Here is a 27,325-nt window from a genome sequence, read left to right as displayed (position 1 = left end):
TCAATCATCAAAACATTTTAATTTATTTTAAAATTATTCTTGCAAGACCACCTCAGGGAGTAAGCCTTTTCTTTCTTTACCTTTTTAAGTGTTAACTTGCAAACCAATGAGATTGGTCAGTGGAGGCACTGGTTCCAGATAAAGGATTTTGAAATTTAAGGTATTTTCATGCTTCATGCCTCTAAACCCCAGAATGCATGGTGGTGGTTGCTGCTGTTGTTTTTGAAATAGCCATTTCAGCTATTGCTTTCCCCGGTGTGGAGGAGAGCTAACAGGTTCTGGTATGTAACTTTGTAACTGTGGATTAATATGTATTTTTTAAGAGTATATTTCAAGGACTAGTTATCTCAGTAACTACCTTTTTTCCCCCAGGCTGATATTTTCAGAGTTTCAAGGAAGGTTTCACTGAAGGTTTCTGGGCTGAGACTGGAGCATTAACATGTCTTTGTCCATGCTTTCAGCTGACAGCGTGTTACTTAATGAGCCCTGGTAACTTCATGTTTTGCATTAGGAATCTGAAATTTGGCAGGTGGCCTTTGTGCCAGGGCTCTGCTGCTGATAATATGACTAAATGTGACCAAATTATCGGTCTCTGGGCACAGGGAGCAGTCTGTTTCCATCTGCGCAGCAGGGACGCAGCCGGAGGTGGCCTGACGTCTGTGGAAACTGAATATTCTCATTTTGCTGCTCCCAGAGCCATCTGGGCTGTGTGCATCCTCCTGTGCCCAGGGATCACGTTATCAGCTGAGATAGGCAGGGACGAGCTGCAGCTTGTGCAAGTGCAGCTCCCAGCTCCCGTGGGACAGGACTGTGCTCCCAGGGACGTTTCTGCTGCTGCTTGGCAGGGCTTGAAACCACACAGAACCCTTTGGCTTGGAAAAGCCCTGCAAGGCCATCGAGTCCAAGCATTCCCCCAGCACTGCCAAGGCCACCAATGACTCAAGTCCCCAAATGCCACCTCCACGTCTTGAGGAAAATGTATGAGAATGGGAGCCCTGATGTGACAGCAGTTGGGAGAAATTTGAAACAGGCTGGGACTGGCTGTGCATGGAACGTGGGATGAGTGCAGTAGAGGAGAGGGACAAGAGTTAAACAAGAAGTAGGTAAGATTTTGGGATGCTGAGAAGAGAGGTGAATAAAGAGGCAGGATAGGAGCAGTGACAAAAAGCTGAGGAAGGTGAAGTCAGGCTTCTTTTTGATGAGAGACTGGGATGGGCAGGGTAGGACAAAGGAGAGTAGCTTCACCCTGACAGAAGACAGGATTAGATGGGATATTGGGAGGGAATTGCTGGCTGGGAGAGAGGCCAGGCCCTGGCCCAGGGTGCCCAGAGCAGCTGTGGCTGCCCCTGGATCCCTGGAGGTGTTCAAGGCCAGGATGGACAGGGCTTGGAGCAAGCACCCTGGGATAGTGGAAGGTGGGTTGAGCTGTAAAGTCCTTTCTAACACAAACCATTCCATGGTTCTGTGATGATAAGGTGTGGGTAGGGGGAGTGGAAGCAGGTAAAAGAAAGAGCTGAGAAGGAATGGGGTCTGGGAGGGCGAGGAGGCAGGAATAAGCTACAGGGAGGGACAACAGGAAGGGTGATGGCTTCTATATACAACAGAGATCCATGGTGGATGAGAACGATGTGTCTGGAGATCTTTGAGGGCCCAAGGTACTACTTGAGACTACTGAACTTGTCCCAGTCCCCTTCCTCTTTTCCCGTTGGGACACCACGTGGGAGAGAGCGCACGATGGAATCTGCTCTCAGTTCCAGCATAGAGTGAATCATGAACTTCCACTGTGGTTGGTGAAGTGCAGGGATGTGCCCCACAAAATAGCAACAAAGAGGGTGGGAGGAAGCATAAGGATTATTTATTTGTGGGAGGAGGTTGCTTTGCTATTTCACTCATAAATCAGAGACTAGAAAAATTAACTTATTAGAAATTTAATAAGTTAAGTTGATGGTTTTTTGGCCAGAATAAGTGTATTTTGTCTAAGAGGGAAGAAAACCCCAAAACTAAACTCTTGGGTATCATTTCAGAGCAGATTGAGTGAAATTAGTTATTCAATAATCATCAGGAAATACATCCCTTTATGTACTATTGGTTTCAATTTACATTGTGTGTCATGTCAAAACAAATAGTACTTTATACTACCCATTGCTGTATTTTTTAAAAGGTCTGTTACATTTTCAATAAGCATTTAAAAGTCAGGAAATTAAATGTGCAACCACAACTTATCCCTGCTATATTTATGTATTACTGAGAGTAACCATTATTTAATGATCATATACTGTATTCTTCATATAACAATATGTTTTTCGTTTGGAAGGTTTCAATGCTGAGCTTCAGATATTTGAGCTTGAGATATTTGCTTGAGATACTTGTCAAAGTGGTTAATTTATTTCTTTATATAAAATCTTCTCTTGAGAACAGGTATATTCACATAGTCATAAATGAGCTGTTATTAAGAAATTATAATTAAGGCAACCAGGATGGATGTCTACACTTACGTTAGCATTTTGCATTTGTGAGGTAACCCATGAACTTGCTGTATCTTACCATATGTTTATTCTTAGCAGCCTTGGGATGATCAAGTTCTCCACTAGCAGAGTATCTTCTTGCAGTTCGTACGTGCGAGTCATTAATTACTTACACTAACAGCTTTTAGAATTTTCAGCTGCCTTTTTTTGTGAAAATATTTTGCTTTGTCTTTCAGGCATTTCCTGTAAATCATCAATGTTGTTCATCCCAACTAGTTGTCCTTGTTTACTGAAACTCCTTGGATGACTTGTTTTCATTTATACCATCATCACTTTGTTTTAAAATAATATTAGTAACTTGCTATAACCAGAAATTATATTGGTTTCCGCATCCACTCATTGCCTGCTATTTGTGGAAACCTTTCTTGTAGTGATTTCATGTTTCCTATTTGTTCCTCAGCCTTGACCATTCTCTCCTTAAATACCTCTCAAGTCTTTCCGTCTTCCCCTTATTCTGGTTTTTTGATCCTTTTAGCAAAAGGTGTTTACTACACCTCAGCCTGTACCTGGGGATGTTTTGTCACCCTTGGCATAAAATAGTGTTTTCCCCATCTGTAGGTTACAGTCACTGGCTTCATTTTAGCTTCCTTGTGGGAAATAGGAAGGTGCTGACAAAGATCCAGGTACTGGGCAGCATGTGAAAATGGAGATGCTTTTAAAAAAATATTTTAAAATTTATTTCAAAGATCTCAATTTTTATTTCATCTCTTCATATATAATAAAAAAATATTTTTATATCTCAAACTTTAGGCTTACCAATAAACATGAATCATAGTAAGAATGCTGTTTCAAATGTCTCTTGTACTGTGAAAGAGCTTCCAGAGGTACAGACTCACAGAATGGCTTGGCTTGGAAGAGACCCTTAAAGTTCATCTCGGGGTTCCACCCCTGCCATGGGCAGGGACAGCTCCCACTGTCCCAGGCTGCTCCAAGCCCCATCCAGCCTGGCCTGGGACACTGCCAGGGATCCAGGGGCAGCCACAGCTGCTCTGGGCAACCTGGGCCAGGGCCTGCCCACCCTCCCAGCCAGCAATTCCTAATTCCCAATGTGCCAGAATCTGTGCCTGCCCTCTGGCAGTGGGAGCCATTCCCTGTATCCTGTCTCTCCAATCCCTCTGCAGCTCTCCTGCAGTCTCTCTTCTCTCTCTGAAGTTACACAGGGCAATAGTTTGTGTGCAGTAGTCCTTGTTAAACATATTTATGTTTTGACCGGGAATAACCCTGAATTTATAGAGGATCTTTTCCATGTTTTTAGGACAGTTCCTGTTGAGTCATTTTTACCAGTCCTTCAAGGCAGGGTGTTGGGTACATGTGTTTCCTCCATGTAGGTTGGCTGGCTACAAGGAAAGAGTGGATTGATTCTCCTTCTGCAGTAAACTTGGAAATGGTGATTAACTTCACCCACCCTGATAGTGGAGGGCAGTGAAAAACATGAAGATCTTAATCTAGCTAATGACTTTCTCACAGTCTTAGGGGAAGAGACTTCATACTTTTCAAGGGAAATGCTTCAGTGTGAAGCCAACACACTGTTGATCTGCCCCCGACATTCAGCTCTTGCCCATCAGTCAGAGCTCCTGTGTGCTGCCTCTTGCTCAGCCAGTGATGAGGGAAAATGGCAAGGCTTTGGCAGAATTATTCAGGTGTCTTGGGTGTAAATGGAGACTTCATAAAGTGTCAAGGGTAAAGATGAGTATATAAGTGTGGTGGCACAGGGCATAGAAATTAGCAAATGCCAAATGTAATCATCTTTCTACACTTGCTATATTTCCATATGACTTAAAGTTGATGAGATCTACTAGGTGATAATGCTGCAGAGGTCTGACTTTTTTTTGTTGTTGTTTTTAATTTTGTTCTAATTATGCTTTGGAGTACAAAAATTAAGTAACATTTGAGACTGGAAACAAATTTTTGTGTCTTAAGGAATTTGAGACTCCAGACAGCTTCCTATCTTCTTATTCAGACCTAGGTGCTGAAGAGCCTTTTTCTTTTAATTTTTTCTCTTTGCAGATACTGAAAAACATTACTTGGTATGCTGAGCGTGTCTTAACAGAGATCTCACTTGGGAGTCTTCTGATACTGGTTGTGATAAGAACCATCCAGTACAACATGACACGGACAAGGGTAAGAGTTGTGTTGAGCACTTGTGAATTCCTAACCTCAGCAGCTTGAATTCAATTTCAAACAGGGGGTGGGATTTTATTAATTCTATTGCATCCAGTTGTCATCTGCTTTTGCAGAAAGGAAGAAAATAGATCAGCTGTGTTAACTAAGTGTTTGTGAACTTGAAACACAATTTCCGTGTTGTCTTCCAGTTCATTGAGAATGGTTCTCTAAAGATCTTCATTCAGGCATTAAGCCCATCTTCAGTTGAGAAGAAAGAGTTCTTTAGTTTCAGGAGAAGAAGTGATTCCTTATAGGCTGTTTACCTCTCTGAATGACTTAAAAGTAGGAATTTCAGGTCTATTTATTGTTAGTTTTTTAGGAAGTGTGTCAGGGACTAGGCCTCAAGACCTCTGAGCTCTGGCAAAGCAAAACTGCTTTAATTTCAGAGCCTTATAGCCTAGATTGATTTTGTGCATTTTTCAATGCACAACTGGTTTTTTATCTTTTTTGCAAATGCAAACATAGTATCATGCATTTCTGAATATTTTCAACAATCCAAGGCACAGAATTTATTACATAAAACCTTTAATACATTTTAACTGCAAAAATTAAGGATGTTACTTATATGATAAAAAGAATTGGAAGGAATAATAACAAATTTGGCATATATTTGGAATATTTAGAATCTGTTTTTTTTATGTAAATGAATATTTTAGACTTGAATAGGGGAATAAATCCCCTTTGGATTGGATAAGCAGACAAGTTTCATTCTGTGAGAACCCTTGACTTTGAAAGGGCATCAGATAAATGCTTATCTGGCCAAATGGTTTCAGGGATTCTGAAATGGGGACCAGTGCTCTGAAGTAAGGTATGATTGTCCCTTACTTCAAAGTTGTGAAGTAGGAAGTTTTAGGATAAGACTACAAAAGGGAGAGAGAGAAAGGTAAAGAGGAAGAAAATGTCTATGTGTATATGTTACAGCTGTGGTGCAACTGTAAATGAACATTGAAAGACAAATACAAACATACCTATACATATATGTATGTATACACTCTGAAATTTGTATGGAATCACTCTTTTATAAGCCTGATATTTTAAGAAAGCATGTTCAAACCTCACCGAGTATATATGCTTTGCATTTCTTCCTGTACTTTAAAAACAACATACATTACTCAGTCTTTTGAATTACTCCTGCCAGAGGTGTCAATGCATATCCAACCAACAGTTTGATGTGTTGGTTTTTTTATCTTTCCTCTTCTTTCTGACAGGACAAATACCTTCACACAAATTGTCTGGCAGCCTTAGCAAATATGTCGGCACAGTTCCGCTCGCTTCATCAGTATGCTGCTCAGAGGATCATCAGGTAAATATAAAAACCCTGCTGGAAAAATCATCTCTGCTGAAACTCTGGAGTAGAGAAGCTTGAATTTTGTATGCCTTAGTAGTACAGAAACATTAATTTTATATGCCTTTGTAGATACCAATGAACTAAACAGCAGAAATGATAACTGAGTAACTAAATAATCCCAGAGTAAGTCTTAATATCTCTATATTTGAACCTGCTCTGAATGGACAGTAAAAATACTAGTTTCTCTGTCTGAGAAACTTCTGCCTTTTGATCCTCTTAACAGAACAGCTCAATATCTGCCTTCAAAACAGAAGGTTTTCAGGGGTTTATTTTAATTGCAAATTCAGTCATGTATTCAGTTATTATAAAAATTCACTGAGTGGTGGTTCTCAAGCACTACACAACATGGATTCTCTATTTATTTTTTCCTGCATATTTGGCAAAAGGTCTATTTTTAAAATCAGACATAATTAAATGATCATTTTGTGACAATACCCTGCAAATATGGGCAATAAAGCCTAAATCTATGTTTTCCAAATGATTAAGTTTATTATCCTGTATAGTAGTCAATAGTCAGTATCTGCTCTGGTTGTAAAACAAGGCCAGAACTTTGAAGAAGCAGATATTGAAGTTGGTCCTTCTTATTGTGTTTCTGTGCTACAGAGCACATTGTAAAGGCAGGTAACCCTGTGCCAGGCATCCCTCTCATCTTGGCAGCCAGCCCTGCTCCACGCTCCAAGGGAAACTAGGAAGGTCCTTTTTTATGTGATCTGGAATAAATTGTTACAGGGCTTGTCAGGTACAGACTGCGTGCCAAAAATAATAATTGTGTACCTGTACACTTTGTCAAGGACTGGGTTAACATGACATACAGCTTGTTCTTAAGGATTTAATTCTCTCCAAGACACTTCTCCTTTGAAAATGGTTGGTGGTATAAGGAGGACAGGTTACCAATGAATGCATTGTGTTGGTGCCTTTCACCTGCCTTACACTTGCCCTCTTTTCATACCCTTGGCAGAAGTAAAGAGGGTTCAGAGTTTGAAATGGAGCTATTTTCCCCTTACTTGCCACAGACATTGTCTTAAATATTTGCTGTGCTCATTTCTCAAATCATAGACTTGAAGTCTGAATTTTCCAAGCCTTTTAAATGTTCTGAAATCAGAGATCCTGGTGTGGTGTGAGATACAATTCTCTGACTCTCAAAAACTTGGTCTGGTTCTTACTGTGATACTTCATTTGCCACTTCAGAGCTTGGTCCTAGAATCCTGGGTTCTGATTTTGTTCTGTTTTATTCTATGGCTGTTTCTGCAGCCCAAAGTGAGATGTGTCCTTCTGAGTATATTAGGGGCAGGAACCAGTTACTTGCTAGTCTCAAGACCCAAGAATTTCACTTTCACTCATTTCATGCAGCTTTTTATTAGGATCCTCTAATGTTTGAGAGCCTTATTCCTAATGTCTCTCAACCTGAATAGTTACAACATAACTTTAACAATGCTGCTTGATTTTTAGCTGTGATATTCTTATTGGAAGCAGACAAGACTTATTCTGCTGCTTGATGCTGATGAATGCAGAAAGAAGGCAAGGGGGTGAATGGCAGAAAATAGGGAAAGGAGATTCTGTCAGAGTGGAAGATCATTGAGTCCAGCTGTTGTAGTTCCCATCCCTGGAGGTGTTTAGAAGCCATGAGGCACTTTGGGACATGGGTCAGTGGTGGCCTTGGGCCATGCTGGGGGAATGGTTGGAATCAATGGTCATCAAGAGCTTTTCCAACCTAAATGGTTCTATAGTTCTATTCTGTGATTCTGTAAATTAGTCTGAGATGTCAGTGCATTTGGAGAATTGTAGACATGTTAGTCTGGTAGGACAGCAGAGAGAAGGATGCTGGCTATCCCAGCCTTTGGGTGCTGGCAGAGTTGGAGCTGTATTGTTCTGCCTGGAAGTAATGTAAGGGTTAGTAGAGAAAATGGTCATACTCATCAGCTGAAGAAGCAAACCAAAGGCAATAAGATCTCTATTATGTATACTATGACATTCTTAAATAGTCCAAAGGCATTCCATGCTGTTGGTTTTAAGCTTCTGTCTTATTGTAGCCGGGCACTCATATTATTATAAGTGGAAATTGTAATGAAGGAGGTGACTTTAGATTTGAAACAGAACCAGCAAAAACAAGAGGAGTATTAGGGAAAGAGGATATTATTCTGGAATTAGAAAACTGTACATCTGGACAGTAGGGAAAAATGACCACCAAGGCTGGAATTTAATTTGTCGCTGTGATCATGATTGCTTGTAAATCAAAAGACACGACTTTACAACAGATTTTAATACATTTTTAAAGTGTCCTGTGGGAGTAGGACATGAGCAGGCTGGAAGGAAGAGCCAGTTCCAGGAGCAGCCTGTCTCCTGTTAGACTTTACTGCATTTTCTTCTCAGAAACTTTACAGCCTTGGGCTCCTTGGCAGGTTTAATCACGATGGAGGGAGTATTTTGAGCTGATTTCCTCTCAAAATACACTAGATTTGCTATGAAGTTTAAGTTACCAAGAAAAGCAGTAAAAATACATGTACTTCTTAAAGGGCTGGTATTTAAATCATATATGGTTCTTCCTTTTTCTGCCTTCAGAAGTCTGTTATCCACAATTAGTAAATTTTGCCAGCAGTGATGGACCCAGCTTTGTTTCATGATGACAAAGCAGAATATATATATATGTTTATGCTCCTATTCTGCTTCACCGTCAGAGTACAAGCATCTTAATCAGAAAGCGTTTTCTGTGAAGGAAAAACAAAATAGTATTTATATAACATGAAGTATTTCAGGGTATAGGTTTCTAAATTAAGTAGCTCTGAAACACTTAAAATCTGCTTAGCAATACAACTGAATAGACAGTAATAATTTAAACCTCACCAGATGCTCTAATGACTCCTTCCTTAATGTGAGAATTAATTCCATTTCCACACAGGCTTTTTCCTAATCCTATTCTGAGCAGAGACAGCCAATTGTTTTAAATTCTGAAGACTATTTTCTGTGAAAGAATGAGCTGGGAATATTCATGTTGTGCACTTAAGAGCTCAGTAAAATACAACTTCATAATGTTGGGTAATTTGTATCACGTTTCAGCAAAGCATGAAAATTGTCTGATTTGTATAAATCTATCACAAGCAGCTGCTGGAAGTTAAAAATAGAAGTAATAGATGTTTCCTAGTAAGATCCAGGGTTCTCTTAGTGTTGGATGTCCTCTGTTGTAGATTGCCCTGACTTTGAAATCCTTGCCTTCTCTGATCCCTGTATGGGCCATTCACTGAGGAGTTGGACTCTTAAGGTCCTTGTGGGTCCCTTCTAGCTCAGAATATTCTGAGATTCTCTATGCACTGCTACCATGGGTTTGTATTTAATTACTCAGAGCTTTTTTATCAGCAGATTGCTGAGGGTGGTACTGCACTGCACTGTGGAGTGCTGCTGTTTGTATTATCTTAAAGTTATATTTAAATGTACCTGCATAGTAGAGCGAGTATTCAGTTTGTCACTCAGCACTGCAAGTCAGTTTGCATTGATTCCTTTAACCTATTTGGCAACAGGTTTCATTCATGATATCTGGCTTTTCTGCAGCTTGCCTGACTGCTGTAGTATATGTAACACTTGGAGGGTCTTGCACAGATCAGCTGTGTTCTGGCATCTCCTCTTCATGTCATTCTAATAAAATTAGTGACAAGAAAAGGGCTGATCACTTCAGGCAAATGCTTTTCCTGCAGCTTCATGCTTTGGAATGTTTCTGTTTCCTAAGCAGGCATATGCCACTAGAGGTTGCCATGCACCTCACTAATTAGACGTGGACTTTTAACATCAAATGATTTCATGGGGTTAGAAACACCATCCAGTTTTCCATTTGTTCTACATAACCACCGCAGCTGCTCATGTGCAGGGCTATGTGAGACATCAAGAATTCTGTTGTTGCACTGGTGTTGATTTCTTTGGTAGTCACAGAGGTTTCAGTGAGATTCAGGGAATGACATGAGGAGAGAGGTTTGTGTAAATTCTCTTGATGCTGGTAGGAGTCAAATGGAATTAGAGAAGAATGTGTGCTTTAAGGGGCACAGATCAGAGACGTGTGTAACTTGTGCATGCTGTGGGATGCAGTAGGTTGTGCTTGAGTGTCATCACAGCCCTGCTGTACCTGCTTGGAGAGCAAAGTTGGAAGCCTGTGTACCAGCTGTAAACACTGTTTATTTCTTTTAAAAAAATAAGTTGTGAGGGATGTCCTTAAACATCAGTGCTTGTAAAGTCTGACTGCATTACTGTAGTTCCTCAAATCCGAGAGGAGGATGAAGCCCTGAATGCCCTTTTTACTCTTCAGTAAAAAAAAAGTCTTCATCTTTTTGTAGGGTTGATTGTGTTTCTTAAGCTACTGTGAAAATTGCTACCCTTGATGATACATACTGCTGTATTTGAGAAGTTTCAGCTCCCCAACCAAACCATTTATTTGCTTTATGGTTTTCTATGTTAGTAATTTAATTTCTTTGGTATGGTTTCCTCTTACAGAAGTCTGATGGGATTTTCCTGAACAAAAATGTTTATGACTGTTGTTTAGGAAAGAGAGTACAGGATGTTACTTTAAACAGTGCTTTTAAAGCCCTGCTTATGCTGAACTGAAAATTGTCTTTAAGCTGTAATGTGTGAGTTTCTAGAGGAACAATGAATTGCTACTGCAACTTATTTCATACGATCCCAGAATAGTTTCAGTGGGAATGGACCCTAAAGCCTATCTCATTCCACCTTCCATTCCATGGACAGGGACACCTGCTAGACTGGGTTGCTCGAAACCCTGTCCAATGTTTTCCTTAAAGTAACTGTAAATAAAATTTTTCCTCATACCTAATACAACCCTGCCCTCTGGCAGTGGGAGCCATTGCCTGGGTGCTGTCCCTGCCTGCCTTGTCCCCAGGGGCTGTGCAGCTCTCCTGGAGCCCCTGGAGGCCCTGGCAGGGGCTCTGAGGTGTCCCTGGAGCTTCTCTGGTGCAGCTGAGCAGCCCCAGCTGTGCCAGGCTGGCTCCAGAGCAGAGGGGCTCCAGCCCTGGCAGCAGCTCCGTGGCCTCCTCTGCACTGGCTGCAGCAGCTCCAGCTCCTTGTGCTGCTGGAGCCAGGGCTGGGGCAGCTCTGCAGGTGGGCTCTCACCTGAGCCCAGGGGCACAGGGGCAGGATCCCCCTGCCCTGCTGCCCACGCTGGGGATCAGCCCAGGGCAGGGAGTTCAGGCTGGGGCAGGCCCAGCTCTCACCCACAGCACCCCCAGCTCCTTCTCCCAGGGCTGCTCTTCATCCATTCTTTGGTCAGAAAAATTTGTATGAATCACTGTGTTTCAACAAAGAAAAAAAATACTTATAGAGGAGCAAGACCTGTGTGATCTGACCCATGTATTAGAGGCCACATTGAACTGAAACATCTGAAATTGTTAGCGTGTGAGTGTGATGAAATTAAAATTTGCCAATTGCTTAATATCATTTAGTAGTGCCAATAATGAGATGTAATTGCTGGCTCAAAATTCTCTAGGCTGCTCACATAGGAAGATAAACAAATTTGTCTCCCACACAACTTTAGACTCTAAGCTTTCTGGTTTTCCTGCCTTTTTTTCTTTGATGTCCACAGTGCTTTTGGGATGCTCTTTAGCAGAGAGCTTCCTCTACGATTGGAGAATAGTAATGGGATAGTTGGAGCAGAGAACTACTGAGATGGAGTTCGTAAAATCAAAGGTGCATCTTAAGGGGAAAAACTTGGAAGCATAATCCAGGTTGCTGCATTAATGCTTCCAACTTGTGTGCTTTCTAATTTAATTCTCATTTGGAAATGTGGGTATAGAACAGAAGTGTTTTTTCTCATACAGGAGTTGTGATTTTTAAATTATAAGATTTGAGCTAAGTTGGCATTTTAGACTTCAACTGAGATATCTAAATTGAGCAAATAGAATTAGGTGAATAGAGTATGCAGTAATTTTATTAAGCTCGTAGTTCTGGCATCTTTCTTACAGCAGGGAAATGAATGGGGTTAAATTAGAGCAGTTTTTCAGATTAAAAACTTCCTAGAATTGTTCCAGATTTGGGAGTTGAAGTCCTTTGACACTAGGAAACCTTATTTTGAAAGGCTCTTTAATTCCAGGAATGTCAGCTTTCAGTAATCAAAAAGCAAGATAATGCTAGTAAGATGTTCATGCTAGTAAGACTGATTTATAACCTATACATTTATTAACACACAACATGAAAGCTGATTCCACCCTCCTCCATTCCTTCTCCGTTGGTACTGTTGGAGCGCGGGGTTTATGTTGCTTAGAGCTGCACAGCTCTGGGGATGGTTTGAAACACACAGATTTGTATCACACCATGGACACCAGGAGCCTGGGCTTGGCCAGGCTGTAATGGTACTGTAGGAATGATCAGTAGGCAAGGGTTTTACAACCTGGGTTCAAATCTTCATCTCTTAATTGGGCCATTAAATTAAATCTCAGTTTGCTGATCTCTTAATCATACCAGGGAAGTGTTCACAATGGCAGCCCCTAGAGAAAAGAGGCTGCTCCTGCTCCCATGGCAGCAGACATTGAGAGACTTCACAGGTTAAATTATAACATAATAAACGATGAAGCTGCGTGGAATTAGTGCCCTGTGGCCAGAGCTTTTAAACACTGAACCCTCTAAGCATCAGCTTTGTACTGCTCAATAGTGAACCCTCTGAGCATCAGCTTTCCCATTCTTTTTTTAATCAAAAGAATAGAAGAAAGGAAGGAATTGAGGGTAATGAACAGTTTCACTAAAGCAGTGAAATCTGCCTCTGCAAATAACGTGAGGGGAATAGTCAAAAATCCCTGGTTTCTGATAGTGAAACTCAAGTACCTCCAGTCTGAGCTGTTCAAGAATAAAAGATAACTTTTGTCTTCTTTTGAATCACATATAAGTTGTGCTAGAAAGAAATTATTTCAATGATAGTTATCACAATAGTATGACTATTTGCTAGATTTTCTAAATGTGATTTTTAACCTCAGGCTTATGTTAATTTCACTGTCAGTGCAGGAAGCCCCACAGCCCTACTCTCCAATTCCATGCTTTAGGGGAACCTGCTGATAAAAAAGGTGGCTTTTAGTAATTCCTATCCCTGATTATTTCCATGCAGACCTCATATCACTGAGGTGAACAGGCAAAGAGCATTTCTGTGAATATAGCCTCAGGTTTATCTGCAACTTAACCAGCTTGTTTAATTTTCTGTGTTTGCTTTAAAGCAGTAGCTGATGACCTGTTCATCCCAACAAACTTAGGTTGCCATTCTGTGCTTGGACTGGTGAATTTGTTACTTTGAAAAATCTGTATTGATTTTTCTCTCCATCCTTCACCTGGGTGGTATTTACCATGTGCTGTAAGATACGGGTTCTAGCAATAAATTCTCTTCAGAATGGAAGGCTGCATAACCGACTGGTTGAGTTTGCCTCAGAAATAAGAATTAAAATCCTCAAAGACAATTTAGTGCTTCTTAACTTTGAAATAGTTTGTAACATTCTTCTCAGAAAAGAAAGCATTTATTGTCTAGCCTGGATATAAAATGGCTTCTCTCTGCCAGAGGGCAGGGTTACATGGTATATTAGGAAGAAATTCCTGGGTGTGAGGGTGTGGAGGCACTGGCACAGGATGCCCAGAGAAGCTGTGGTTCCTCCTGGGTCTCTGGAAGCATCCAAGGCCAGGCTGAATAAGGCTTTAAGCAGCATGGGACAGAGGAAGGTGTCCCTGCTTATGGTAGGGGGATGGAATGACATGATCTTGAAAATCTCTTACAACACAAGGCATTCTGTGTTTCTGTGATAAAACTATACTCTGTTTATGGGAAACTGCTTTATAATGAGAATTTTTTTGACCCCTATGTAGTGCAGCAAAAGTGGTAATCTCATTTTTATTAAGCATTCCACGGAGAGTGAAAACTTATGTCTTCTCAGAAAAAGGGCCTTCATGATATTCTCATGCTCAGGCTATGTTTGAAAGAGGACACTGTGGAAATGGCACATCAGGCAACTTCAGGCCTCTGAACAACTTTAATTTGCTTTTCACCTGTGGGCTGCCAGTAGCCAAGGTTGTGTGTGCAGTAGGATACCTGGAGACACTGTTTGAGTCACCTGGTGAGACCTTGGGCTGCTTTTTCTTCTCTTCCTTGAGCAATCCACAGGCATGGGCTCCCTACTATGTGTGCAGTGTTTTTTATACCCCTCATTCTCTGCTCTGTCACTGTTACTCCTCAAACCCACAGAGGGTCTTGAATCCCTGGGGTGCCTTTTATTGGGAGACAGAAGCGATTTATAAAGATCTCAATAGCGTTAAATAAAAGAAACATATGCTGGCCTTATTAGTAGCTTGTTGACCTAGATTAGCTGTGGGGAAGCTTATAAGCTGATCAGCCATTCCAAAATTGGGAGGTGTCATTGCAATTAGTGGGAAAGGCTGTGACAAAAGGGAAGACAACAATTGTTCTGACAAGGGAAAAGAGAATATTGGTAGCAAATGGGCTCTTGCTGGCATGACTTAGGGATGTAAATAGAATGAGTTACTTTTTAAGAGGAAAGAAGCATCCTTTGTTACTAAGAATTTGGTGTATTTGTGGTCAAATGTACTAAAATGCTGCTTTAGCTATGTCAACAGCAAGAGCAGTACCCCATGTGTGCTTGCCTGTTTTTGCCTGTGTGTAACATATGGAGGTGAGGTTTTAGGCTGATATCAGCTGTTTCCAACATGGAAATATCATTGAACTTGGTTTAAGCCTGGTTGAACCTGCTGGGGATTCTGAGTGGGCATCTGATGGGACAGTAATACCCTCGTCCCCCATCTGGCACAAGCAGTTGAGCGCCCCACATGCCGTTGGAAGTGTTTGCAGCCCAGGAGCCCCAGCTCACGGGTCATAGAGGCTCCCCAGATGGGCAGATTGGATCCGTGTCAGCCATGGAGGCGTACTGGGGGAGCAGTTGCCTCTCTCTGTGTCGGGGTTTTCTCGCATGGACCGGAGCAGTTAAACTATCTTACCTTCTGCTCTGAACTTAATGGCCACAGGACTCCTTAAAAATGACAGTTTGATTGCTGATTTGGCTTTAAAAGATATTTAGTATCAAAACGTGCACCACTCTGAAAGCTCAACTTTGTACAAGGTAGTTTGCTCTTTCATGGACCACTGTTTGTATCTCTGCTGACTTATAGGCAACAACCAGCAGGATAATCCTGTCATTTTTGGGGGACAAGGCCCTAGTACAACTACTACAACTAATTTTTCTTCCACCATCCCAGAAAGTCGTGTGATATTTCAGAGTCTTACAGACTGCATGTCACTGCCTGGCAGGATGTATGATTCAAATCAGCATAGAACTGAGGTGTGTTTAAGCCTTTCAGGGCACCCAGAGCATCACATGTGTCGCACAGAGCTGGAGTTAGGAGGGAGAAGGCCCCATTGTGACATCTTTAATTATTATGAATGGCCCTTTCATCGTTACTGTGCCACATAAGCTCTTTGGAAACAGTATAACTTGATAGAGTGTTCAAATTGGGGAATTAAACATTAAACTTTTCTGTTTTGGTGTAACCTTTGAAACTGTTGATCTTGTGAATATCTTCTGATAGAGAAGAAGAAATATCTGAGGAAACCGTAGAGAAAAAACTATTTTTCTAATAGACTTCCAGTGTTTTGCAGATGAATTTACAGAGTAGACTGGGGTTGTTCTGAGTTGTGTCACTTAAGTTTTCTGCATGTTTAATGCTACAGGAAGCAAAAATGAGAAATCAAGTAGGATTATTCCACTCCTGCTAATGCAATTTTGATTTCTTTTAGCTGGAAAAAAATTTAAGGCCACTGCAGTATTTGCTGGGTTGTGTCCCATTGTATTATTTGGGATTTGGATATCTAATAGGGGGTCATAGAATGGTTGAATCAGAAGGGACCTGAGAGATATCAAGATGTGATCTTTATAGATTTTGTGTTGTTAAAAAAAAAACTGTTTTAAACCAATAAGTTGTTCCACATAAGATTTTTCTGAGATTTAAAAAACCAAGGGAATTCTTTTAGAAACTATTATTTGCCATTCTAGTAGAATCCCAGAAACTGCAGTCTTGTCTTCTCAGTTTGTTTTGAATGGAACATATTTATGGGACATGTTCCTTAACAGAAGTAGAGGTGACTCAAGATAATGACTTGCTTGAACCTGTAATTTATCCTCAGTTGCAGGGTATTTGGCTCATTAGTGCTTTATTCTGATACAACATGTACTCTTTCCTGTTTAGAAATTTTCCCTTTAGAAAAAACCGTGCACTGTGATCTGAAGAAATGAATAATGAACTTTTAAGGATTTGTCTGACAAACTAAAATGGTTGTAAGTAAACATTAGTATGGAACAAAAATGTAGCCAAAAATACAGCATTAATTATATTTTTTTTCCTTGTCAGGCTGCTGCTTATTTCACATTTTAACTGATGTCATTATATATGTCTAGTATTTTTCCAGCTCTGCACTGCAGTGAACTAATGTCCCTCTCCACTTGTGTGAAGTCAGGATAGGTATGAGTGGCTGCAGGGAGGGAAGCAGGGCTTTGCAATACCCAACTGACCTGTGTCAGTGCCCTCCAAATGCCTCCCTCCTTTCCACCACACATGGAAATTTTCAGTTCTTTCAGATCCCACACTTCAGTGGGGATTTTCAAATAGGCTTTCTAATGGATGTTGGGGATAGAAAATAACAATCTATGAAATTTCTGAGTCTCTGAAGTACTCAAATGGAGGTATTTCCTACCACCATGTATTTTCACTGGCATTTTTGTGGCTCTCAAAGACAATATTGCACATTGAATCATCTGACATTTGTAAATGGAGGGTGAAACTATAGGTACAGGCAAAAGAATCGGGATTTAACAGCTTTAATGTGCAGCAGGTCTTTATAACCATTGAATGACTCAGCCTATTTAATGGTAATGGCCTTCAGCAAGTTTAGGAAATAACAGGCTTTTAGGTAAAGTAAGTGCACTTAGTTTTGTAATGAATAAACAAATTTACTATGAAGTTTTGTAGAGGCACGCTCCTGTGACTCAGTTGTGTGCTGAGGTCTGTCTGCAAGTACCCCAGTTACCAGGGGCTCAGATGGATGATGGATGGATGGATGGATGGATGGATGGATGGATGGATGGATGGATGGATGGATGGATGGATGGATGGATGGATGGAAGGATGGATGGATGGAGGGATGGATGGATGGATGGATGGATGGATGGATGGATGGATGGATGGATGGATGGATGGATGGATGGATGGATGGATGGATGGAGGGATGGATGGATGGATGGATGGATGGATGGATGGATGGATGGATGGATGGATGGATGGATGGATGGAGGGATGGATGGATGGATGGATGGATGGATGGATGGATGGATGGATGGATGGATGGATGGATGGATGATGGATGGATGGATGGATGGATGGATGGATGGATGGATGGATGGATGGATGATGGATGGATGGATGATGGATGGATGGATGGATGGATGGATGGATGGATGGATGGATGGATGGGTGTTGGGTGGGTGGGGCAGAGGGGCTCAGACACCACTGCCCTCGCGTGCCGTCCCCTCTGTTGCCGCTGTCTCCCGGTGCAGGATTTTCCAGGTTCAGGCAGACGGAGATGCAAATGCCTGTGTTAATGAGGGTGTCGTAGCATCCCTGTAATCCCATACAGAGCCTGTGAATTATCACAAGTGTCTAGCCAAAGGATAAAAGCACAGGAGGTTTCCAAAACAACATTCCCATAGAAGCATCTCTTAAGCTGCTGGCGATATGTGCCTTCCAAGTAACCAGTGCATCTGGGTGATTAAAGCCTTTGCCTTTGTCTGAAACATCAGAACTGAATAGACACTTCCTCTGAGCTCTTTTAGATCTTTTTTGCTTATGGGTCATCAGTTATTTCTGTCTGCTTTTAATATATAAATCCTTTTGTTCTTTCTGATAGAACTTCATCTGTACAGAAGTAATTTGGCCTTTTCCGTAGAAGAATCTCATATATTTCTCATTTTGTTTTCAGTCTATCAGACATCTCCAGAACTTGTTTGGCTTTCATTTCCTTGCCCTCCTTCACTATAAATACTTTCATGCATAAAGATAATACTCCTCTCATAAGCCTGTCGTGTACATTTGGCCAGTACTGTGACAGAGTGCTGCTTCAGGGCATGGGAACTTACATCTGTGACACATTATCACAAATAATCGCTTCTTAAGCATTTAAATAATTTTCATCCTTTTCTATGTTGTTATGGCACCTTTAACCCCATGGTGACCCCTCGCCACCAAACTGCTGTTTTGCAGTAATGTAATTTAAAATCCTGTCATCACTTTATGATGTAAGATATAAATTTAGGGGTAGTTGCATCTGAAAAGAAGGCCCTGCAGGAATGAAGTATTTTAGAAATCTGTGAGAATGTTACTTGGAAGAGGACATTCGTTGGGGATCAGGAAAGAAGGAAAGTGTCAGCAGTGAAAAAGGACCAAGTCAGGCTTACTTGAGAACTGACATATCCATGTCCACAGGATCTGGTAAAACACATCCAAGAGTGCCATGCGTGTTGACTTGTGGCAATACGAGGGATCACATCTGGAAAACTGCATCCAGGTTTTGGGCCCCTAGACATAGCAGAGGGGCTTCCAGACTGGAGGGAGTCCCGTGGAGGGCTGCATGATGGCTGGGAGCTGGTGTGGAAAGGTAGGCTGAGGGCACTGAGCTTGTTTAGCCTGGAAGAGAGAAGGCTTTGGGGCAAGGCTGCAGTAGGGGGGGGTCACAGAAAGGGTGAGCAGCATTCCCATGTGTATGAGAAGGCTGATGAGAAGCTGGATCCAGGCTCTTTATACAGAAGGGTGTGGCAGGAAGAAGATGAGAGAAGATGGTCAGGAGGTTCCGGGCTGAGGGAAAAATGCAATTTCTCATGGTCATGGCAGAATTGGCACAGCAGCACAGGGATGTTGTAGAGTCTCTCCCCGAGAGGCTTCTGATAAGCCTCTGTTCAGGTGTGGATACAGTTTTAACCCTGCTCTGAGCAGAAGGTTGGGCTAGAGACCCCCTAAGGTCTTTTTCATCTTAATTGTGACTCTAATGTAAGAATAATAATTCAAAAAATACTAAACTGTATGAAAAAGGAGGAATTTCTTAAGCAGTTTAACTGTGCTAACACCACAGAGGCAGAAACTTGCCCCAAAGTAGCCCAGAACATCTTTCCATGAACCTGGGCATGTTGGTCTCTCAAAATGTTCTTGGTACTGAAATACAAATAGACAATTAGATTTTTGCTGTGGTTCATCAGTACCATAGTTCATCATGTCATCAGTGGCAGTGTACTAAACACAAATGAAAAGTTCAATCCAAAATTCTATTTTTGCATGATGTACATGATGTATTTTACTGTTGCAAGAATCACAGAATCCTAGACTGGCCCATGGTAGGAAGGGATTATAAAAATAATCTCATTCCAACCCTCCTGCCATGGGCAGAGGCACCTTCCACTAGACCACACTGCTCCCAGCCCTGTCAAACCTGGCTTTGATATAGGCAAAGAGATTATTTGCCTTTCAGCTCTTTGTGCCTTATGAAATAACATTAATTTGTGACATATCAGGCAGAATAGAAATCAGTTCTCATGGAGTGGATGATCTAATAAGTTGTTGTTACCATATATTTGGTGTTTGAGTACAGAATGTATTTCGCTTGGGTTTGTCTTTGGGAACAGAGGAGTAGTGACTAATAGGACTTCCTAGAACTCACATTATCAAACATGAACAGTAATGCATGTCGTGACGTTCTGCCCACGTGGACAGAGGTAGTTCAGCGTGTTGATTAACATGTGCTAGTTTAATTAGCTTATACTTTCATTTATTTTTCTTTTAAAGACTTTCATATTGGCTTTCCTGTAGAGTCGTGTTGTAACATAACTGCCTTTTGAAAATACTAACATAACTGCCTTTTGAAAATACAGTGATTAAGTCTTCAAGCTCAGGGAAAGATGTTATTTGCTGTGCATTTTTTAAATTCTGCCGCAGAAACAATATGACCTAAATATTTAATCAGGCTTAGTAGAATTGGCTTTTTTTATTGCTGCAGATTAATCTAGTTTCTCTGAGCTAATACACATGGCATGTATGTCTTCAAGACCTTTCTTTTTCTCAATAACGTTAAAGATTTATAGCTCTCATAAAATCTGGCATGTGCCAAGAAGAAGATTATGAATTACGATTACTTAAACTGGGAATTTTTCTTTTGAATCCTGTATATGCTGTTTCAGCCTAGGTTGTGTTTGTAGAAGGGTTAGTGAACACTGGTTTTATACCACTTTTCTATACCCTGTCCAGCTTGCTTCCTTTCTGTGTCATTAAGATGTTGGCCTGGTGCTGTTTACATTTTTGCCTTTGCCTATTTTAAAATAACAGTTGTTTTCACTAGAGAAAATATCATCTTTCTAGTTGAAACAAATAAGTGGCTTTGCATGTTTTGCTTAGTACTGTTGTCTTGTTCAAGTCTTACATTTTGGATGAAAAAATGAATGTAAATGTGTAATGAATTTCCACAGTTCTTGTTTTCAAACTCTTATTTTTGCTAGGGATTTAGTCTGTGGCTGTAGCCTTATGTTCATTTCTTGAATTAATGTGGAGTTGAGTTAAATATTGGAAGTGATATGATCACCTAAACCAAAATAATTTCAGTGGCCAATTAAGATGTTTAAATTTTCAGAGAAGCTTTGGAAGAATCTTCAGCAAAGTCTTACTTATTTGTTGGTTTTGACTATCTGCTGGTTTCACACAAGTTGCTTGGAGGGCTTCCACATGATCAGGGGGATAACTAAAGCTGCAGGAAGCTGTCACATCCTTTGTGCCATGGCATTCCCAGAGGGAAAACCGCATCCTGGCGTGCATCACACACAGCAAAAACAGTTGGTCAGGGGAGGGGATTGTCCCACTTGGCTCAGCGTTGTTGCAGTGTCATTTTGGGCACTGCATGCAGTTGTGGACACACCATCTGAGAACGATGTGGAGATCCTTGGATGCTTCCAGAGAAGGGCAGCAAAGCTGGCGAAAGGGCTGAAAGGAATGTCCTGTGAGGAGGAGCTGAAGAGTCTGGGCTGGCCTGGTTTGGAGAGAAGGAGGCTGAGGCACAACCTCATTGCTCCCTGCAGCAGCTTCCTGAGGAAGGGAGCCACCTTTTCTCCCTGGGATCTGGTGATAAGGATGGGTGGGAATGGTTCAAAATTGCCCAGAGGAGGTTCAGACTGGACATTAGGAAGCATTTTTTTACAGAGAGGTTGGTCGAACCCTGGAACAGCCTTAATAGAGAGATGGTCCATCATGGAATCCCAAAATGGTTTGGATTGGAAGATTGGTTTGGATACCTTTAGTCTTGTATCATTCCAACCCCCTGCCATGTGCAGGGACACCTCCCACTGTCCCAGGCTGCTCCAAGCCCCATCCAGCCTGGCCTGGGACACTGCCAGGGATCCAAGGGCAGCCACTGCTGCTCTGGGCACCCTGTGCTAGTGCTTTAGCATGGTTTGACTTGGTCATCCCTGAGCTGGTCAGGCAGTTGGACTAGAAAGCTGTAGGTCCCTTCCTACTGAAAATATTCTCTTGTATTCACATGGCAACCTCCACCTTCCCTCTGGCTCTCCACATCAAACTCCCATATGTTTTAAAGTGTGTCTTTGATGCTCTTGCTTAACTCCTGTCATCAGAATACCTTTAGTGACTGGGGTAAGAAAAACGAAATAAAACTTTTCTTTGCGTTCATCAAATCTGCACTTAATTGCAAATAAATGTAGATATGCTGGGTTAATTTTTGTGTGTATGTGTAGAAATTGCATGTTTCCCCTACATGTGCGGCAGAGGACCAGAGCTTCAGGATTACAGAAGATTGGGGTAAATGGGTGCGAGTATTCTCACAGCAGTCAGATGAAGGCATTCACTTCTTGATGAGAACAGGCTGCCCTTGCAGGGTGGCAGAGGAAGGGACAGTTCAGAAGTTGGGGAGACTTAAAAGCAGGATCAATTATCCCTTTGAGCAAATTAACTTAATTAACTTTCTTTTTCTTTTTCTAGGAGGTTGATATGGCTGACTAATGTGGTTTATTTGAGGTTTTTTCCTTTTGGTTTTTTTTTTTTTTCTTTTCTCTTTTCTTTTTTTCTTTTGTCAGCCAATACTGCAGCTTCCTCCCTGCCCTCTCTATACCAGCTGCTGGGCAAGATTAGACAGTGCCATGATCAGAGAAGGAATCACTGAGGGATGCCAGAAACATGAGAGGAAAAAATTCTCAGGTAGCAGGTAGTTTACAGGCTTCATCACAGATGTCAGGTTCTCTGTGCTGTCTCTTACGGTACCAAATTACTTTAGGTATGTTTTTATTCCAAAATTCACATTATTGATGATTAGCAAGTGAGCATTTTTATGGTAGTTTTGTGTTTTGTTCGATTTTAGTGTGTTTCAATTCTCCATCCTCAATATGTAATAGAGAAAATGAAAAACAAACAAGAAACTTATAAAAATACCTATGAGATTAAATCCTTGGAGCCTTCTAAATGCTGCTTTCTGACTTTATAAGGACTGAATTTGGTGCTGTGCCATCATGCCTGTCAGTTTTGAGCATCTTCTGTTATCTTAAAGATATTGTTGAGTTTTCATGTTTATGTTTCCATCCAGGTAATATTCTGTAATCACAGCAAGTCCCAACTGATGCAGTGTGAGAGATGGGGAACTACCAGGCAGAAAGAATCCTGGCACTTTAGTCTCCAAAATACTGATGCTGACCTCTGTTGCTTTAGATCTGAAAGTTTTGGGTTTTGTGGCTTTCATGGCCATTAAAGACAAAGAACTTCAATAACTTGAAGTTTTGCTGGAGCATATGGAATTTTGTTCATAATTTATACTTATGTTGAATGCCACTGTGTATTTTGTGTGCTGAGAAGGCAGGAGAGGAGTTTTATTATTTTCATTACCATAAATAGAGTGATAGTTTACTGTTATGTATGAATAGTTACCTTTTTTTCATTGGGATAACTCAAGTCCACCCAGATTTCCCTGACAGAGTTTTGTAACAAAGCATTCTACCTTTAAGCTTTTAGAAATCAATACTGTCGTGTTGTCGTATCAGAATTCAAAATATTGATCAAATGGATTTCTATATGAGGAGATTAGAGTCTTTTGAAGTGGGATTTTTAGTACAGTGTAAGCTACAGTTCTGTTTTCCAGGTAAACAGGATACCTGAATAGCACACATGCACACACACGCACACCTGAAATCAAGTATGATTGTCTTTATTGTTTGCAGTAATGTTTTTCAAATATTTAGATACTGTATTGTAGTTGAAGATCGAACACCTTTTGCTATAAAGTAAAACAAATTTGCCCCATAAAACATGCAGAAAATAAAAATTTCAATAAAAGTAGATGTAGCTGGATACCTCATTTCTGGTGGATCAAGTAAGCTTATTTCAAGCTCACAAGCAGTCACTGAAAATTGATGTCAATGTCTCTTAATGTACATAGTCTTAAAGGAATTCTGCTCTTAAGCCTTGATTTTAGTCTGATTTACTTCAGAGGATTTAATAACAGAAATGCTTAGTCTTCAATTTGATGTAAGCTCTGCTGGTCAAAGTGGCTGTGAAAGTCACGGAGTTATGGGGTTTGCATTGCTCTTGATGTGAGTTTAAAGTCAAACTTGTCAGTAGACTAGTCCAGCTTTGAAAATAGGAATGCCTATGGAGGGCAGTGCTGCTGACACTTTGTCAGCCTGGGTGTGTCTCCAGAACCTCTGGGTGATGTTTTGGTAAAACTTCTTTTCCTCCACCACATACTGTCAGCTCACCCCGTTGGTCAGTTAAGCCTGTATATGGTGATGGTGATTATGGGATCAAGTCCTGTTCTTCCCATCTATGGAGAATGTTGGCAGGGGTCAAAGATAGTTGCTATCACTTTCTCTGTGGAGCCAGCCTGGCCCAGCTGGGGCTGTTCAGCTGCACCAGAGAAGCTCCAGGGACACCTCAGAGCCCCTGCCAGGGCCTCCAGGGGCTCCAGGAGAGCTGCACAGCCCCTGGGGACAAGGCAGGCAGGGACAGCACCCAGGCAATGGCTCCCACTGCCAGAGGGCAGGCACAGATTCTGGCACATTGGGAATGAGGAATTGCTGGCTGGGAGGGTGGGCAGGCCCTGGCCCAGGGTGCCCAGAGCAGCTGTGGCTGCCCCTGGATCCCTGGCAGTGCCCCAGGCCAGGCTGGATGGGGCTTGGAGCAGCCTGGGACAGTGGAAGGTGTCCCTGACCATGGCACGGGATGGGACTTTAAGGTGGATGTGCAGGTGGAAGAGCTTTAAGGTCCCTTCCGACTGAAACCATCGTGGGATTTTACAGTGGAAGACCCGCTCAATTTCTTCATCAATCTAACAAGGTTGAATAGCTGGAAGTAGTTTTCCAGTAAGAGGCCTGGTTAAATATAGTAAATGGTAACAGTGGACTTAAAACCATTTAGATCTTCAAAGCATCATCATTCTAAATTATGCTCTTTATTTTGGTTTTGGAAAAAAATATGTGGCCTCTCCAGGTAGCTGGAAGCGCAGGCTTGTGGGTTGAGGGTTTTCTTTAGTATGGGACCCTGTAAATCCTTTATCTTGTCTATCCCTGGCCTATGGAGTGAATAGAATAGCCTGCCTTGCTCACAGTGTGCTCTGGTCAGGAAAGCAGAAAAGGCAGGAAGGCTTAGGAAATGGCATCCTTGAGCTTCTTCTTCTCCTGACAATTATCATGTCTGCAGATGAAGTGCCAAGAGGGATATTGTGTTCTTAAACTTCCAAAGCAAACATAGGACTGGTGTAATACAGTAGTGAGTGTTGTTTAAAGCAAAGCAGAGGGAGGTTGAGAGAGAGGTTGGTTTTGGTGCAGTCTTGGACTGAGAGTCCCACTGATTGCACTGATTAGCTGTTGGTGGCACTCTTTTTTGTCCTGGTTTTTTTTTTCCCTGAGGTACACAAATGTCTCAGGAAAGAGTGTTTCAGGCACATGTGACTATGTCACATAGGGATTTAGAGAGACACTGGCCTGTGAAATGCAGATAGTTGGGTGTATAACCCCTGGGCCAATTTTCCACCTATGATGCCATGAAACAATGGGGTTTTTTGATTTGGATGGCGCCTAGAGTTCAGGTGTTGTTGGTTCTTGCCAAAGTTAGCAGAAGAGACTTGGTTTCATAAATTTCCATGGGAAACTTTCCCAGTTTAGCACTCCATGGGTGTGTCTGGCCTGGAGAGAGCCATGTGCCCTGGCTGCAGATGAGGACAGCAGAGCCTGGTTGCACCATCATGAGCTGACCTTTTTGTCTCTCAGTATATAGGGCCGGTTGAAGCACTTTCTGGGCAACTTAGAATCACAGGATCATTAAGGTTGGAAGAGATTTCCAGGATTACCAAGTTCAGCTGTAAGATCACTGAGACACATCATCACATCACATCATCATACTTGGCACACTCTGGGCTGTGCACTATTATGCAGTGAAGTATTTTCTATACAAACCCTATAATAAAAGGTAGTTGAGGTTATATTTTCTATGTGCCTCAGAGTTTTTTAGTGATGCAGTTTGTTGCGGGTGAACGACACTAATGAATTTATTTTCCTTTCCATTATGAGTGGGAGGATATTCTGTGCATAGGCATAGGCAGTATATCTCTTACTCAGGTGCATTCAGGGTTGCTTAATATCAATTTTAAATGTTTTATTGCTTGCTCTGCAGTTACTTCATAGAAGTGACTCTAGGTCTTCATGGAAAAGCTGGCCAGGTCTTAATTGAGTAACTCTGTTATGATTAAGCATCGCATTTGAACAACTAGAATTAAATACAGGAGTGCTCTACCACTGAAATCCCAGACTACAAGAGCAATAATTCAGTATGATTTTTTCCCCTTTAAGTAAACAGTCAGTTTTCATGAAAGGCGGTTAAATTTTGTGAACATTCTTAGGTCTTTTTTAAAGGTAACCTTTGTAAATCAGGGACTAGTCTCCTGCATTTATTCAGAGAGATAAAACTTCTCTTAAGATGATGCCAGGAGCAAAAAACAGGGGGAGAAGGGAGAGAAATGACACACACACCCAAAAGAAGCTCAAATTCTTGTGTCTAATGTGTGAGACTTGGCAAATTCCCCGTGCAGCAGTGACAGAACCAGCGTGTGGGCACAGGGGCAAACAGATCCCTCTGTTTCTTGAAACTGTTTGTTTTATGTCAAACCGCTCCATTGCTTTCTTGGCACCTTCCATTGACTCCTGGCACAAAAGCCAGGGATGTTAAACCATGACTTAGCTTTCTTAAAGGAAAACACCTCTTTTTTCTGTTTTGTCTCCCTCTACCCTTGTCTTTCAGTTATACCTGCCGCCACTTGCGGAGATATGTGTATGTCTTGGACAAACTGTATTTCCCCCACTCCCACTGCTCTACGCTGCAGCATTGCTTCTCGACCCTCAGTGACAATGGAGAGGAACTCTTGTCTTTAACTTGTTCTCACATTCTCAGATCCTATGCTTCCAGGTTATTAACCTCTCCTCTCCATTTACTGCATGCTGCATGCCCTGTGACTGATCTGTGCATGTTTTCAGTTAACTGATGAATAATTTTGATTTCTAAGGGGATAGTTTGTGACTTTATGACATCCTTGATGTATATTCTAAAAAGTGTGTTAGAAATGGGAGTCTACTAATGGTTTGGTTTGTCTTTTTAAATTTAGAATACAAGTTCTTTGGCCTTTGGAAGCTTTAAGTGCTTTTTATGTTAAAGTATTTTAATCCATTTCCAAAGCCTTGACATAAGAACTTGAGGTGTGATTCACAAAACTTCCATTGCAGTTGCACAGTTTGTTTAGAATTGGTGCAGAGGTTACATGCAAGTGTCTAATACTTCTTGACATCCATTGTTTTTTTTGTAACATTGTCTATATAATTTGCTTTCCAAGAGTAGAAATGATAGAGCTTTTGCCTCAAGTTCAGGAAGTTTTCGTGGAAGTTAATCACACGATTGTTTGTGCTGGAAAAGCCCTCTAAGATCGAGTCCAAGCACTAGCCAGCACTGCCAAGGCCACCACTGACCCATGTCCCCAAGTGCCACATCCACACAGCTTTTAAGTCACCCCAGAAACGGGGAATCCACCTCTGCCCTGGGCAGCTGTGCCAGTGTCTGGCAGCCCTTGGGGTTAAGAAATTTTTCCCAATATCCGACCTAAACCTCCCATGACAGAAGTTGAGTCCATTTCCTCTTCTATTGATTGTTACTTGGGACAATTAAAGATGTCTCCTTTTTTTTTATG

The 27,325-nt window shown here is 41.5% G+C and overlaps 1 protein-coding gene across 3 annotated transcripts in view; it reads left to right on the top strand.

Moving 5' to 3' along the window:
* Positions 1-27,325, top strand: part of DYM (dymeclin) — a 209,406-nt gene that overhangs the window by 90,645 nt on the left and 91,436 nt on the right. For 2 of the 3 annotated variants that reach the window (XM_058044201.1, XM_058044204.1), the window contains 3 exons: positions 4,533-4,646; positions 5,897-5,991; positions 26,389-26,553. In XM_058044201.1, coding sequence (XP_057900184.1) covers positions 4,533-4,646; positions 5,897-5,991; positions 26,389-26,553 — 374 coding nt within the window. The remainder of the gene's footprint in view (positions 1-4,532; positions 4,647-5,896; positions 5,992-26,388; positions 26,554-27,325) is intronic. The other variant, XM_058044202.1, reaches the window with a different exon arrangement.

Source organism: Melospiza georgiana, chromosome Z (genome assembly GCF_028018845.1).
Source record: "Melospiza georgiana isolate bMelGeo1 chromosome Z, bMelGeo1.pri, whole genome shotgun sequence".
In the NCBI taxonomy this organism is placed as follows: Eukaryota; Metazoa; Chordata; class Aves; order Passeriformes; family Passerellidae; genus Melospiza; species Melospiza georgiana.
Note: the sequence above shows the minus strand (reverse complement) of the source record. Positions and strands in the feature narration are given on the sequence as shown.